This window comes from Ceratotherium simum, chromosome 17 (assembly GCF_057802395.1).
Source record: "Ceratotherium simum simum isolate JZ-2026a chromosome 17, ASM5780239v1, whole genome shotgun sequence".
Taxonomy (NCBI): Eukaryota; Metazoa; Chordata; class Mammalia; order Perissodactyla; family Rhinocerotidae; genus Ceratotherium; species Ceratotherium simum.
Window position 1 is genome coordinate 54,994,444 of NC_141916.1, and position 14,397 is coordinate 55,008,840.

Here is a 14,397-nt window from a genome sequence, read left to right on the forward strand (position 1 = left end):
ACTCCCAATAAATGAAAAGCCAATTGGATAGAATTGGATATAATAACTCTTCCCCCTTTAACACTGTATTTGGTAATGAGAATTTCTTTATATGTCATATAATAACTTTGATCAGTTGTATGCAATTTATGGATCTAGAGGCAGATTTGTTGAATTCTTTCTTACCATTTTTATACTCTGCATTAACATGTTATATTTCACCAGCAGTGTTCCTTCTGTTTCTATCTTTATTTAAAGATTGGATCTGGGTTCAAAGTAAACAATATTTAAGAATAAAAATAAAAACAGTTTAAAATGGCCAAAATCACTAGGTGATAAATGATTGGGGGACTAGGCATGAGCATGTGTCTCTAATCACCATCTGATGTGTACTTGGATGCTCTCATGCTGTTCACTAATAAACAGAAAATGTTTAAATAAGCATTTTATTTATTGCGTTTTTACAAATAGCAATTGGAACAGATGCCGTCACTGCCTTTTCTTATGTGAATGTGCTTCTAGGAGTCATAGGGTTTTGTAAACCATTGAGTGAAGAATTCCATTTTAGATGATCTTTAGGGTTCCTTCCAGTTTTTCATTAAAATAGAAAATAAATCATAATACTTTGTAAATGGAGAGGCTTCAGTCTGCATTATCATCTACCCTGTTACTTAAGAGATATATGTCATGGGTAAAGTATAGGCTTCTAATCAGGTAGCGCTGAGTTGGGTCTGGAATCTTCTCTCATTAGCTGTGCAACCTTACATAAGTTACTCAATTTCTCTGTGCTGTGCTCATCTTGTGCGTAGAAGAGAGAGAGGCCTAGTGACCACCTTGTGAGATTATTGTGAGGATTCAATCATCCACTAAACAAATGCTTATGAAGCCATTGCTATGTGCCCAGCACATTCTAGGTACTAAGAGTACAACAGTGGACAGGACAGAATAAGCCTCTGTTCTTATGAAGCTTACGTTCTAGCAGTGGAGATGGACAAAAACACAAATACATTTAGAAAACAATGTTAGGTAATGATAAGCGTTATGAAGAAAACTGAAGCAAGGTGAGAGGTTAGGTGCCATTTGGGATGAGGTGATCATAGGTCTTTCTGAGGAGGCGATGTTGGAGCAGAGACTGAAAAAGTGAGGATGCGGGAGTGAGAAGGTCTGAGGAAGGGGTGTTTCGGGCAGAGGGCACAGCCATAGTAAAGGCCCTGAGGGGCGAGTAGATGTGGTGTGTTTGAGGAACAGTAAGGGATCGGTGAGCTGGAGTAAAGCCAAAGAGGGGACAATAGGAGAAAACAGTGTTGCATTTGTTTCACAGGGGCGAGGGGGATGGGGCCAGATCAAATAGGACTCGTAGGTCGTGAAAATAATTTTGGATTTTATTGTACATATAGATATAAAGTCATAAAATCATCTAGAAAAGAGGAATAACAAACCTGACAAATTTCTAAAAGGTTTCTCTGGCTTCTGTAGAGCAAAGAGATTATAGGGGCATGGGTGGAAGTGACACAGGAGAGAGATGACAGCAGTTGGGCCAGGGTGGGAGTGGTGGAGATGCTGAGGCCTGGTTGGATTTGGTGCATTTTTGAAAGAAGAGTCTACAGAATTTGCTGGTCGATTAGAAGTGGAATGTGATAGACAAAGTCAACAATTATTACCTTCTGGTTTTTGTCCTGAGCACCTGGATTGTGGTTCTACGTACTGAAATACGGAAGACTGGGGAGGACAGTTTAAGCGTGGCAGGAGTGGCAGAGAAATGGAGAGTTCCGCATTGGACTCGTTAACCTTGAGACTCTTATCAGCCATCCATGGGGAAATGCCACGTAGTCTGGTGGACTCATAAGATTGGAAACCAACAAGCCAGAAGAATATGAATCACTTCGCTTTTCTCTGGTTCCATCTCATGAACTGGGGACGAATCACATAACTAGCAAATGAGGCTTCTTGACTACTTTATGGTCATTGGGAATCTACAGCCATTGATGTTAACTCTTATAAGGGCTTCCTGAAAGACACTCTTCTCTGTTTTGTGATATGATGTGGTAGTTAAGGGCAGGGGCTTTTGGACCTCAACAGATTAGAGTTTGAATATTGGCTCTGCAACCTAATGGCTTCATCAGCCTAATGGCTTCATCAAGACATTTAACTTTTACATTTCCATTCCTTCATTTATTAAATGGAGATATAATGCCTACTTCTAGGACTGCCACACAGGCTTGTGAATTTTGTGCCTCGCCCATAGGTCCCTGGCTAAGGGGATGGTAGAGACCGAAATATGGACCATGCTCTGCTCTCCAAGCCTTGTGCCCTGATGGGAGGCTGTGTATTTCCAAAGGAAGGAAGCTTTTCATTCACACAGGGACACCATTTGTTTGCCAAGCCCTGTATCCTCTCACAGTATTGTAAGAGATAATGCAGGCAAAGCATTCAACAGAGTACCTGGAATGAAGTGTGCACTCAGACATAGAGCTATTTTACTTTATTTTGAGATCTGTCTCTCCTTCGGGCTGGGGAGGAGTGGCTGTTAACCCATCCACCCACTGAAGGGAATGTACAAAGGGGTGGCAAGACTAGGATCAGAACTTGCGTTTAGTATTTCTCCTGGATTCCAAAGAGGATCCTGCCAATGCTGTGGCTTCTGGAGCTTGATTTCTTCCTGGCTTGTTTTTCTTGCTTTACTTTACTCTCCTAGCTCTGACTTCTTGTCTGCCTAGCCTATCCACCTGTCATTTGCACCTCCCTTCTCTGGTTGACCCTGGACTCAATGTCTCCCTCATCTGGTCCCTGGCCCTCCCTGGTCTTCAGTCTTATTTGCTCCTCTGAACACACCTGCTGCTTGCAGGGCCTGTAATGTACCACATAAGCTCAGCCAATTCTGGCTCCTGGGCCCGGCCCTGCATCCCATCAGCCCGGCACTGCAGTTTCCCAGGCTTCATACAACAGCTCTTTATCTGGAAACCTTTTAAATGGGAGGACTTGGTAGGGAAGAAGGAGACCTTTGAAAGAAGTGGCCCAGGAGAGTGTCATAGATTTAGGGTTCTCTGATTCCAGGTAGTATTTTTTTCCCTCTGGAACTTCTGAACAGTTCCCATCCCATTATGTGGCATCCGTGTTACCTCCCAATGTTGGGACTTGAGCTGAACCCGATTTTCATAGCCTTGCCTTCCTGAACCTAGCCCTTTCTTTATTGTACTTGCTGAACTTGCCCCATATTAGAAAAATTTTCTTTACAGAAGGGGGCCTTCTCTTGGCCTCCCTGGGAAGACTAAGAACTCAGAGCCTCCTGACCCTCCTACTGTTGATCAGATGAGTCAGCTACGGTGTCCGTTGGCTGGTGCCTGGAAGAGATGGAGGCAGCCTGGTTCCTGCTGTCACCTTTGGCAGAGAGGTGACAATCCAGCTGTTGTTCCCAACCAGTGGGACCCACACGCAGGGATGGATTCAGGTCCTGGATTACCAGGCTGATGATCAGAAGGCAGAAGCTGGGAGGTGGGATGTGGGAGAGGCCTGGAGAACCTGAAATCCTGTGATCGTGGGTCCTTCCTCACAGGCATATCTGTACTCACTGGAGAGAAGGATCATGGGCTTCAGGTCCTGGGATTGTGGGTCCTGAGAAAAGAAACTAATTAACACCATTCTTTAATGAATATAAAGTATATCTGTATAGAGAATGTTTCAAATCCCTTTTGACATGGATTCTCTTCTTAGGTTTTTTTTCCAACAACCTTTCTGCCACCCCCTCCCATCCCCACCCCAAGGAAGGTAAGAGGAAGGCAAATACTCCCTAGGAATGGGGTAGGGAATGAGGGGTGGAGGGGATAAGACAGGGGGAAATTCCAATTAGCCAGGAAGGGAGAATAAACTTTCCCAAAGAGGGAAGGTTGTTATAAGGAGAGGAACAGAGGGGTATAGAAGGGTGGGAGGTGAGAGGTCATTATTCTGGCCCCTCCCTACCTTGGGGTCAAACTGTTCTGGAGTTGAAGTGAGAAGTGGAAGCAAGATGAGTAGAAACATTTAGATATTTTGAGGTGAATCCTAGTGCCCAGGGTTTGCACCTCACACCTTAAAGTGCAACCTTAGGATATTGCAAGTCCTTTAGAGAAGCCCAGCATCCAGCATGATGCCAGAGTGTCATGATGCCCAGGCTGAGGAATGGCTGAGGGAGGTGTCTAGGTACATGAGCTTGAAATAGCACTCCCTACAGCCCACAGCCCACAGATAGGGTCTGGAGGATCCAGAGGTTCTCATGAACCAGCAGACCTGAAGAGGCTGGGGCTGGGACAAAAAAGAGGCAGTGCATGCTGTAGGTACCAGCTGGATGCCCCAGTAGGACCCTGCTGGCCTGGCACCCCTTGGTGGATGCCTGCACAATACTGGGGGCCAACCCAGCCCAGCTCAGCTGCTGAGCAGAGAGACCAGTGCAGAGCTCCAAGCTTTAGATCAGGAAGTTCCCAGGGGACAGCCTTTGGCCAGAACCTCCCTCCCCTCTTCCGTGGTAAGGATACCCACACTGCTTCTTTTCCTAGATATTAACTTGTAAAAGGAATGGCAGCGGGGTGACACCTTGAGCTGGGAGAGACTGTTCTGACAGGGAGCTTGAACCTTGAACTGACTGGATATTTATCCCAATGAGACTATTTTTAAAAATCTGAAGAGACCAAGTCACCTTTAACTGTTTTGCACATCTGAATGTAACCTTAATCCTAACACTATTTTTTAACTTGCCTTATAAGGTTTTGTAAGCATTAAACGAGATACTGTGTATAAAGCACTTAACTTAGAGCTTGGCTTGTGGTACATGCTGAATAAATGTTCCATTTCTCCCCTTGCTCTCCAATACTGAGCCCTTATCAACCATAGTCCACTTCCATCATTTCCAAGGGCTGAGGGTCCAGGAAAGGATCATTGGTGATTTAGAAGGCAAAACCCATGTTGGCTCCATCTCATGGTTTCACCAAGGAAAGGCCTTTGCTGGCTTGCTGGCTTCTTCTGTAGCTGGGAATTTCCAGGTTGTCTTCCAGAAAACCAACTGTCATGAACTTTAGTTAAAGGCTCAGAACGTTTTCTTCAGCATCCCTGCACCTGCTCTCAATGCTGCTGAAGGCATTGGAATCTGTTTGCCTTTAATCTGTCTCCTGAGGGGCTGGGAAAGCCTGACAGCTTTTTGTAAGACCAAGAAGGAAGGTGCCATGCCTGCCATCCTGTCAGGCTGATGTGGGCTTGGCAGGAGTTGAGAGCAGAGGTTGCCTCCTCCGGCTGACAGGGCCTGCTCACCTGGAACACACACTGCTGGCACGTCTGCTCCACAATAATCATCTCCTGTCCTACTTCTGATCGTCTGAGATGGCACAGGCATCATTCAGCCTCCATCACTGCCTTGGGCTGCCCTGTTAAATGCCAACCTTGCATTTGAGGGCTAGGTACCTTATTCTGGAAGCCTTGTCTACTGTGATCCTGACTTCTTCCTGCTGTGCTTCTGTGCTTCCTTCAGATGAAAATTCCCCTTTCAGGTCTGGTGACAGTCCGAGCCTGAATGATATGTATACCTGACATGGATTGAACGCCGCCTGGCTTGAAGATAAGGGAAAGGATAAGACAACCTCCAGGGAATCTATTGGCCTGCAGATTATAGGGCATGTGGTGTCTTTCTAAAACTATTTTAACATCAAAGGGTAATATACATATAGAAAGGTGTACATACAATAAATATACAGCTCACTGAGTTTTTGCAAACTGAACACACACATACAACCAGTACCCAGATCAAGGAAAGACATTATGAGCACCCCAGAAGTCCCCCCACCCTCATCCTGTCCCCTTCTAGTCACTACCTCCTTAAGGCTAACTGCTGTCTGGACTTCTAGCATGGTTATTTTGTTTTTGAACTTTATATAAATAGAATAATACAGTGTATATTCTCTTGTGTCTGGCTTCCTTTGTTCAACGTTATGTTTGTGAGATATGTCCATATTGTTGTGTGTTCTTGTAATTTGTTTATTCTCATTGCTGTATAGTATTCCATTGGGCAAATGTATCAAAACATATTTATCTGTTCTATTGCTTATACCCATTTGGGTAGTTTCCAGTTTGGGGCCATTATAAATAGTGCTGCTGCGAACATTCTTGTATGTGTCTTTTGGTGCACACATCCCCGTCTCTGTTGCGCAGATGCGTAGGAGTAGAGTCACTGAGTCATAGAGGATGCCCGTGCTCAGCTCTAGCAGATACTGCCAAGCAGTTTTTTCCAGAGTGGCTCAACCGGATATATGAGCATCTGGTTTCTTCACATTTGGAAAAATGTGGAGAAATTCCAACACTTGGTATTGTCCCTCTTCTTCGTTTTTGCCATTCTCATGAGTGTGCTGAGGTGTTGCGTTGTGATTTCGTTTGCCTTTCCCTGATGATTTGATGATTAGGGAAGCTGAGCTCCTTTTCATATGCTTATTGGTCACTTGGGTATCTTTCTTTATGAAGTGTCCCCTAAATCTTTTGCCTATTTTTCTATTGATTTTTCTGCCTAATTCTTATTGATGAGTAGAAGTTCTTTACGTATTCCAGATACAAGTCCATCATTGAACATGTCTATGCAAATATGTTTCACATTCTGTGGCCTGCCTTTTCATTAGTGTCTTTTGATGAACAGAAGGTCTTCATTTTAATGTAGTAGATCACGTCGATTTTCAGAATAATAGCATCTACAACAGTTAACATTTATTGCTTGCCTACTGTGTCCTCATAGACCTTGCTCATTTAACTTTCACATTAAGATATTTTCAAATGGAAAAAATGAAGCTTAGAGAAGCTGAGAGACTTTCCCAAGTTAGGAAATAGCAGAGGCCAGATTCATGCCCAGCTCTTCCCACTCTAGGACCTGTGTCCTGTGATCTCTGTTACACCACAGAGGATACCAACTAATATGCCATGGACCTTGTCCAGTCCTCAGGTGTCTTTTGTTTGGGTTGTACATTTTTTTTCAGCTGAATTAGTTGCCAACATTTAAAAATTAGGAGAAATACAGATTTCCAGATTTTTTTTTTTTTTTTTTTGTGAGGAAGGCCAGCCCTGAGCTAACATCCACGCCAATCCTCCTCTTTTTGCTGAGGAAGCCTGGCGCTGGGCTAACATCTGTGCCCATCTTCCTCCACTTTATATGGGACGTCGCCACAGCAGGGCCGGACAAGCAGGGCGTCGGTGCACGCTTGGGATCCAAACCCGGGCCACCAGCAGCGGAGCGCACTTAACTGCTATGCCATGGGGCCGGCCCCCCAGATTTCCAGCTTTTTGGGGGAAAATTGTAGGATCTGACAATACTGGTCCCGTTTTCCCACATCACCCTGGGCTGCTGAAGCTACTGCTCCCCAAAGATGGACCTGACCCTCTGGTTTTCCACTGGAGATGCTGTGGTTGGTCATGCCTGGCCTGCCTCAGTCATTTGTTTCCTGCCTGGCTCCTGTGGGCATCTGAATTTTCAACTCTTCTATATTGTTTTCCTTGAATGACATAATTGATTATTTTTCCTTCTTTGCTCCATCTGTTCTTACCTTAATGCATTCTGACCAGGGTCCCTTCCTTCCTTTTCCAGGTCCACCTCTCTGGCCAGCAGCATTTTTATGGGTAAACAGAGAAGTCAACTGTTTATGTGGGGCAGTTAGAAGAGTTCTTCAAAATATTCTACCCCAGGGGCCGGCCCGGTGCCGCAGCGGTTAAGTTTGCACTCTCCGCTTTGGCAGCTCAGGGTTCGCAGGTTCGGGTCCTGGGTGTGGACCGACACACCGCTTGTCAAGCCATGCTGTGGCGGCGTCCCATATAAAGTAGAGGAAGCTGGGCACAGATGTTAGCTCAGGGCTAATCTTCCTCACAAAAAAGAAAAAAAAAATCCTACCCCGTCCTTTAAGAGGTGCAGGCATTGTATCTCCATAAAGCTTCTGTTGGAATGCAAATGTCTTCCTGGAAGAAGTGGCAAAGTACCCCAGTAAGGTTAATTTATCAGATAGGCTCCTTAAGCATAAGCCTAGGAGGCAGCGGGAGAAAAGATTTAGAGATCGTGTGGGTTAAGAGAGTGGTTAGGGAAATCTTATGTCTCTGAATGGCTGAATGCCTCAGATGGCATGCTGTGGTGGTGCAGCTTCAGAGCTGGAAAACAGCATGAGAACACGGCAGGGGATGGGGTAGGGATGGGTAGCTATATGTGGTCCTTCTCCAACTCAGCAAATTTGCCCCGGGCATATCCCCTGCTTGACCATTTTCTTTCCTTCTCTAAATCCCTCCTAGGAGTCAGTATAATGTGGAGGCTAAGAGCTGGACTCTCAAGTTAGATGCACTGGATTTGAATCTTGTCTCTGCTTCTTACTGGCTGTGTCACCTTGGGTGTTAATCTTTTTGTACATCAGTTCTTCGTTTATAATTTGAGTATAATAACATACTACCTCATAGAGTTGTGAGGACTAAAAAATAAAATACTATTTGTAATCTTGGAGCACAGCTTGGCAAATAATTAGCCCTCAATAAACATCACTTCCTATTGCTGCTGTGGTTATACTGGCAAGAGCACTAGACATGGTGGGGTCAGATGACAAGAGATCAAATTCTGGCCCTGCCATGCAATAGCCATGTGACCTTGGACAAGTTTATTTATCCAAGGAGTTTTCTCACCTGGACAAGACGTTGTGAGAAAACTTTGGACAAGACGTTGTGAGAATTATAAGTGAGGTTAAACAAAACAATTGAGATGAAAGCACATCTTGTCTCTCTCCTGCGTTCTCTCTCCCTTCTCTACTTCCTGTGATGGGTAGTGTGGACTGGTGGAGAGAGTAAGATGAGCGCCCATGAAAAGACAACTAACGTTATCACATGGTAATGGAAAATAAGAACTGTAGTGATGGCGCTTCTTTCATTCCCAATATTGGTAATTCGTGTTTTATCTTTTTCTTGATCAATCTGACTAAACATTTGTCAATTTTATTGACTCTTTCAAACAACCAGCTTTTGGTTCCATTGACTTTCTCTACTGTTTTTCAGTTTTCAATTTCATTGATTTTCTGCTCTCTTCTTTATTATTTCTTTCCTTCTGCTTACTTGGAATTGAATTTATGTTCTATGGCCCTTTGGAGGCCTAAAATTCACTTTAATAACTAAGATAGTTTTTGGCTTCTAAAGAATCAATTTTATCCCCCTTGGGGGCAATATTGCATATAATATTTGGGGTTGACTTTTTTTTCTTTCCATACTTTAAGGTTGTCACTCCATTATCTTCTGGCTTCCGAGAAATTGGCTGTAAATCTTACCTTTGTTGATTTGTATATAGCATCTTCCCTTCTTCATTTTCCCCTCCCCCCACCACACCTCCCCAGCTTAATTGAAGATTTTCTTTTTCTATCTTCCTTTTTCAGAAGTTTGATTACGATGTGTCTGGGTACGTGGGTTTTTATTTTTGTTTTTTTATTTATTCCACTTGGGGTTCTCTGGAGTTCTTGGATATATGTTTTTCTGTTTTTGATTAATTTTGGAAAATTTTTGGCCAAATCCGTTCAAATATTTCTTCTGTCCTGTTTCTCTTAATCCTTCTGGGACTTCATTTACGTGTATAATAGACCCTTTGATATTGTCCTACAGCTCTTAATTGCTAGATTCTTTTTTCTTCTTTACTCTTTTTTCCCTCTGTGTCTTAGTTTGGATATTTATTGAATAAAATATTCAAGTTTATTAAGTCTTTCCTAAGCTTTGTTCAATCTCCTGCTAAGGAACTCTAATGATGACATTTTTCATATCTGATATCATTTGTTATTGTTTTTTTCTGGCATTTCCATTTTCCATTTTTGTATTTCTGTTTCTCTCTGGAAATTCCCAATTTTCTCATGCATGTTGTCTATCTTTTGCATTAGATTCTTCCTTAACATATTAATTATGATTATATTAAAGTCGCAGTCTGATAATTCTGGCATCTAGATCAACTTTGGTTTTGTTGATTTCCTTATTTCTTGGTAGTGGGGTTTTTGTTTCTTATGTATCTCAAGATTTTTTATTGAATTCTGGACATTGTGTATGAAAGGACAGTAGAAACTGAGGTAAATGGTGTTTACACCTGGAAATGGGATTATGCCTCTTCTGCAAGGCCGGTAGTGAGGGGGGTGGGGTCAGTCTAGTCAGAGGTTGAGCTGGGTTTGGATTTTGTTGTTGCTAGAGTCACCTTCAATGTACCACTGACTTCACATTCTTTCCGCAGTGGATGCTATCACCATATGCTTTGTGTGGGCCCTGGAGTGCTGAAAATTTGTCCTCATTGTTCCCTTTCCACCTCCAGTTCTCAGTGGTTCTTTGCCACAGCGGGGTCTCTCTCCTGTCCCTCCCCCAGCAGCAGACTGCTGATCATTGTTACTTGGTGCTTAAGGCTTTTGATTTGAATGAAAGATGGTCTTGGGAGATGGGTGGGCTTTCATGCCTGTGTGCAACTAAGGGGGCTCTCTCCAGTTTCCTACCTTGCCCGTTATCCTCCTCATGAGTATCAACTGGTGATCGTTGAATAGGATCTTGTAAATGAATGCAAACTCCTCTTGTGTCTGGAGCTCCCAGTTATTCTAATCTGTCATGCTAACCTACACTCAGCCTTCCAGAATTGTAAAAATGCTAGCTATTTTTTCTTACTCTCTTTTATGGTGACTGCCTTTTCCTCCCATGCTCTGCCAGATCTGAAACTGTTTGTGCATCCCATCTTTCCTTGGAGGGGCTTGTCATTTTTTTTTTTTTTTAATTCAGTTCACCTGGTTATCTTGCAACCTCCTATTTCTCCTGGGTTCAAGAGAAGTTTTGAGTCCACAGATTATCCAGATTTCTCTTGTTGTTAAGATGGAAGCTATACTTTCTTGCAGTTGTCTACATCCTAAGTGGGAGCAGCACCTCTGGAAGTGGATAGATTCTCTTCACCATTCTCCTTACTCCTTAGTCCTTCCATCGAAGAGTGGGCTGAGCTCCCATTTCCCTCCTATGTTTTATATCAGAGGTTCTTGAGAAATAAAATATACTGCTCCTTTGTGGATTGTATTTTTCTCATCAGGTGTCCATAACCAATATTTGTTTAAGGAAAAATCCCCTTTTAGAGGTTTAGTGTGATAATTTGCTAACTTTATGAACTGGAGATCAAAAAGACATGGCTTGGGAAATGTTTTTTAGAAGAAATTATTTTTTATTATAAAAGTAATTCATTAACAAAGTAGAGAGTTTAAAAATGCAGAAAGATAAAAAATAAAGAAATAAAAATCACCCATATTCCCATCAGCTAAAGAAACCACTACTAATTTTATTGAATTTCTTCTAGTCATTTTTCTATGATTATATTTATGTTGGTTTGTATACGTAAGTGTACATGCTCAAGTATATAATTTGTGTTTTGTTTAAATAAGCTAGTTCCAAAAAAGTGTGTTTTTCTGTGAGTTGAGTCCTGTGGCACTCATGAAATGATGATGTGTTATTCACGTTTCTCTGGTAAAGATGCCAAAATTTATGGTATAATTTCAGTTTGCTGTGAGGGCTGGATTCCTTCTCACAGCTATTTCACACGAGCAGCCAGGACAGGTGTATATATGTGAGTCCAGTGGAATGTAATCCATTTCAGAAAAGACCAGTTGTAGATTCTTTGTGCTGAGGTCACTCTTTCCCCGTGTAACTTCCATCCCTTTTCAATTATGCTGACCCATTGTCAGGCTTAGAACAAATAGAAATGAGGAAAGTATATGATGTTTTTAATATGTATTATATTTTCTTTCTTTTCCAGGAAGTATTTTGGAGAAAAAATTGGACTGTATTTTGCCTGGCTGGGATTATATACATCATTCCTCATCCCATCTTCTGTGATTGGGGTGATAGTGTTTCTTTATGGATGTGCAACAGTCGAAGAAGATATTCCTAGGTAAGATGATTTTAAAGAAAAAGGCTCAATTTCCGTATGTTTCATCAATTTCCATATGGAGTTTCATCCCAGTTGCAAGTACATTTCACATGCCTCCTTCCAAAGTCCTCACTCTATCCTTCTCCTTCCCTTACCACACATGTAACTTCCCTCCAGAGACAGATCTTGGAGCTACAGATTCTGGGGATGACTTCAGATTCTGGGAGCTACAGATTCTGGGCATGGCCTGCTTCCTTTCCTAGGCAAGCTCTTCTCCGGGGCCAGGGTCTGATGTGGGCAGGTGGATAATACCTGATGAAAAAAATCATGTCTAAGACATGCTTTTTTCCCTCAACTTCATGACTTTTTTCTCTGGTTTCCCATAAGACCCAACACGGGAAGTGTTGAGTGGCATCGGGCAGAGATCACATGTTTATATGGTCAGATGCTGTTGGGATAAAATGCTGTGAGGCTGTCTGTAGAAGCAGGTAGCTGTGGAACTGAGAAAAGCTCAGCCTCTGGTTCAGGAAGTCAGAAACGCAGGAAGTGACAGGACCCCTGGTGCGGCTCTTGGAGAGCAAGAGATGGAACAAAGGATGATCTTTATGAGGAAGAGAGAGCCTACAAAGAAAATAAGCACTTAAAAATAGCATCCTTTAGGACTGACAGTGATATATATTAGCTATGTGATTGGACAGTTCACTCTTGAGTCTGACTTTCCTTGGCTGTAAGATGGTAATGGTAACATCTACCTTATGGTGGTGGTGTGAGAATTAAAGGAGACATTGTTTGGCACGTAGCAGAGTATTAATAAATAATTGTTGAATGAATTAATGTGCGTGGAAATAGAGTACAAGAGGCAAAAGAGACACTTAGCCGATATATAGAATTTAAATCTCTTGCCAACTTCAAAACTGTCCTTGAAAACTGAAGCATGGTTAATCTATTTTAATACTCTTTTGATGGCAAGTGATAGAACTGCAACTTGAACTAGCTTAAGCAAAGAAAGGGAATTTATTATAAGGGTTCTGGGATGTCTCAGAGAACCCAATGGCGGGCATGTGGCTAGCCTAAGGAACAATGGAAACAGGGACTCCTATTTATGTCCCGTCTCTGATTCTGTTATTTGTTTCACTACAGATTTCCTCCGTTGGGTGTAAACATTGCTGTTAATAGCTCATGGGTGTTATATCTTAGAGTTTATACTTGATTGTCCCCAAGTGAAAAAGTCCTATTGGCTCATTTTGGCTTAGGTGGAGGCCCTAGGGCAACCAGTTGCAGCTGTGGGGCAGGATCACAATGTACCTTTGTACACTATAACACACTGTAACTTTGAAGATGTTCCCTCAACAGCTGGATGGATGAGGACACCGGGCAGACTTATGGGTGTCCACTACAGTTGGGGATAGCAATGGGAAAAGTAATAGCCACCCTGAAGAAAAGGCCGGGAGCTGTGCTCTTTTGAGGAAAGTGTATCCACCAGTGGTAGGAACCAGGTGGCTTTTCTTGTCACTATGTCAACCTACAGAAATGGTCTCGCAAATTAGAGAAACTGGAGATGGTGTTGTCAATAGTTAGAATAAAGCTGGATAACTTGGTGTAGGTGACAAGGGTTTAGATGTTTTTGTATGTGAAACTCCGGTATTATCTGTCCGGTGTTCTTGACTGGGAGTTCTGGGACCTTCAGCGCAGTAGATATGTTGTGGGGTTCTGCCTTCCCCAGGCCGTCTAGTATGAGGGAAGAGCTAATACTTACCTAATACCTACCTTGTGCCAGGCATGGTGCTAGGTGGTTTTTACATACTAGTTTCTTTGATCCTGTAGAGATCAACATTATAAACTCAATAAGAGAGTTATTATTATTTTCACCTAACAGAGATGGAGAATTGATGCTAAGTGACATCATAGAACTTGTCCAATTTCTACAACTAATAACTGTCAGGGTTGGGCTTTGACCTCTGTTGCTTTCTGCTCCAAAGTCTCTGCTTTTTCCAATATACTGTGAAATCTTCCAAAGGGCTCATATCCTCCTTGGCAACCCAGTAGCTTCAACTGGCCTTTCCTAGTGCATTCTCAGAAAATACGGCTCCTGTCATTTCCTCGGCCAGTTGTGATCCCTAGAGAGCTGGGCCTCACGTTGATCAAAACTGGAAAACTCCATACTGTGCACAGAGAACTAATGCCAGTGTAGTGGGTGATGCATCAGTGTGCTGGTTTACATCAGGACTTAGAATTTGTGTCCTGGTTCCCCACATGGGAATACAGGTGACAGTGACCACTGCAGCTGGAAATGACCGTGGTCTACACATACTGCAACAATAAACATCTATGCACGTGCACGCACACTCATATATGTGCAGGTATATATGCATGTAAAATGCAATCATTATCATTGCAGATGTATCATATTGTCAGAGTGTGATGTTTTACGAACTATGGATAGCAACCCATTAGTGGATTATGGAATCAATTTACTAGTCTCTGAATTCCAATACTGAATCTAAACAAATTCATACTCTTTCAGGATCCATGTC

At 42.7% G+C, this 14,397-nt stretch overlaps 1 protein-coding gene across 1 annotated transcript in view; it reads left to right on the plus strand.

Moving 5' to 3' along the window:
* ANO2 (anoctamin 2) overlaps positions 1–14,397 on the plus strand; it is a 331,112-nt gene that overhangs the window by 154,012 nt on the left and 162,703 nt on the right. Inside the window, exon 12 of the mRNA XM_087441928.1 lies at positions 11,750–11,884. Coding sequence (XP_087298054.1) covers positions 11,750–11,884 — 135 coding nt within the window. The remainder of the gene's footprint in view (positions 1–11,749; positions 11,885–14,397) is intronic.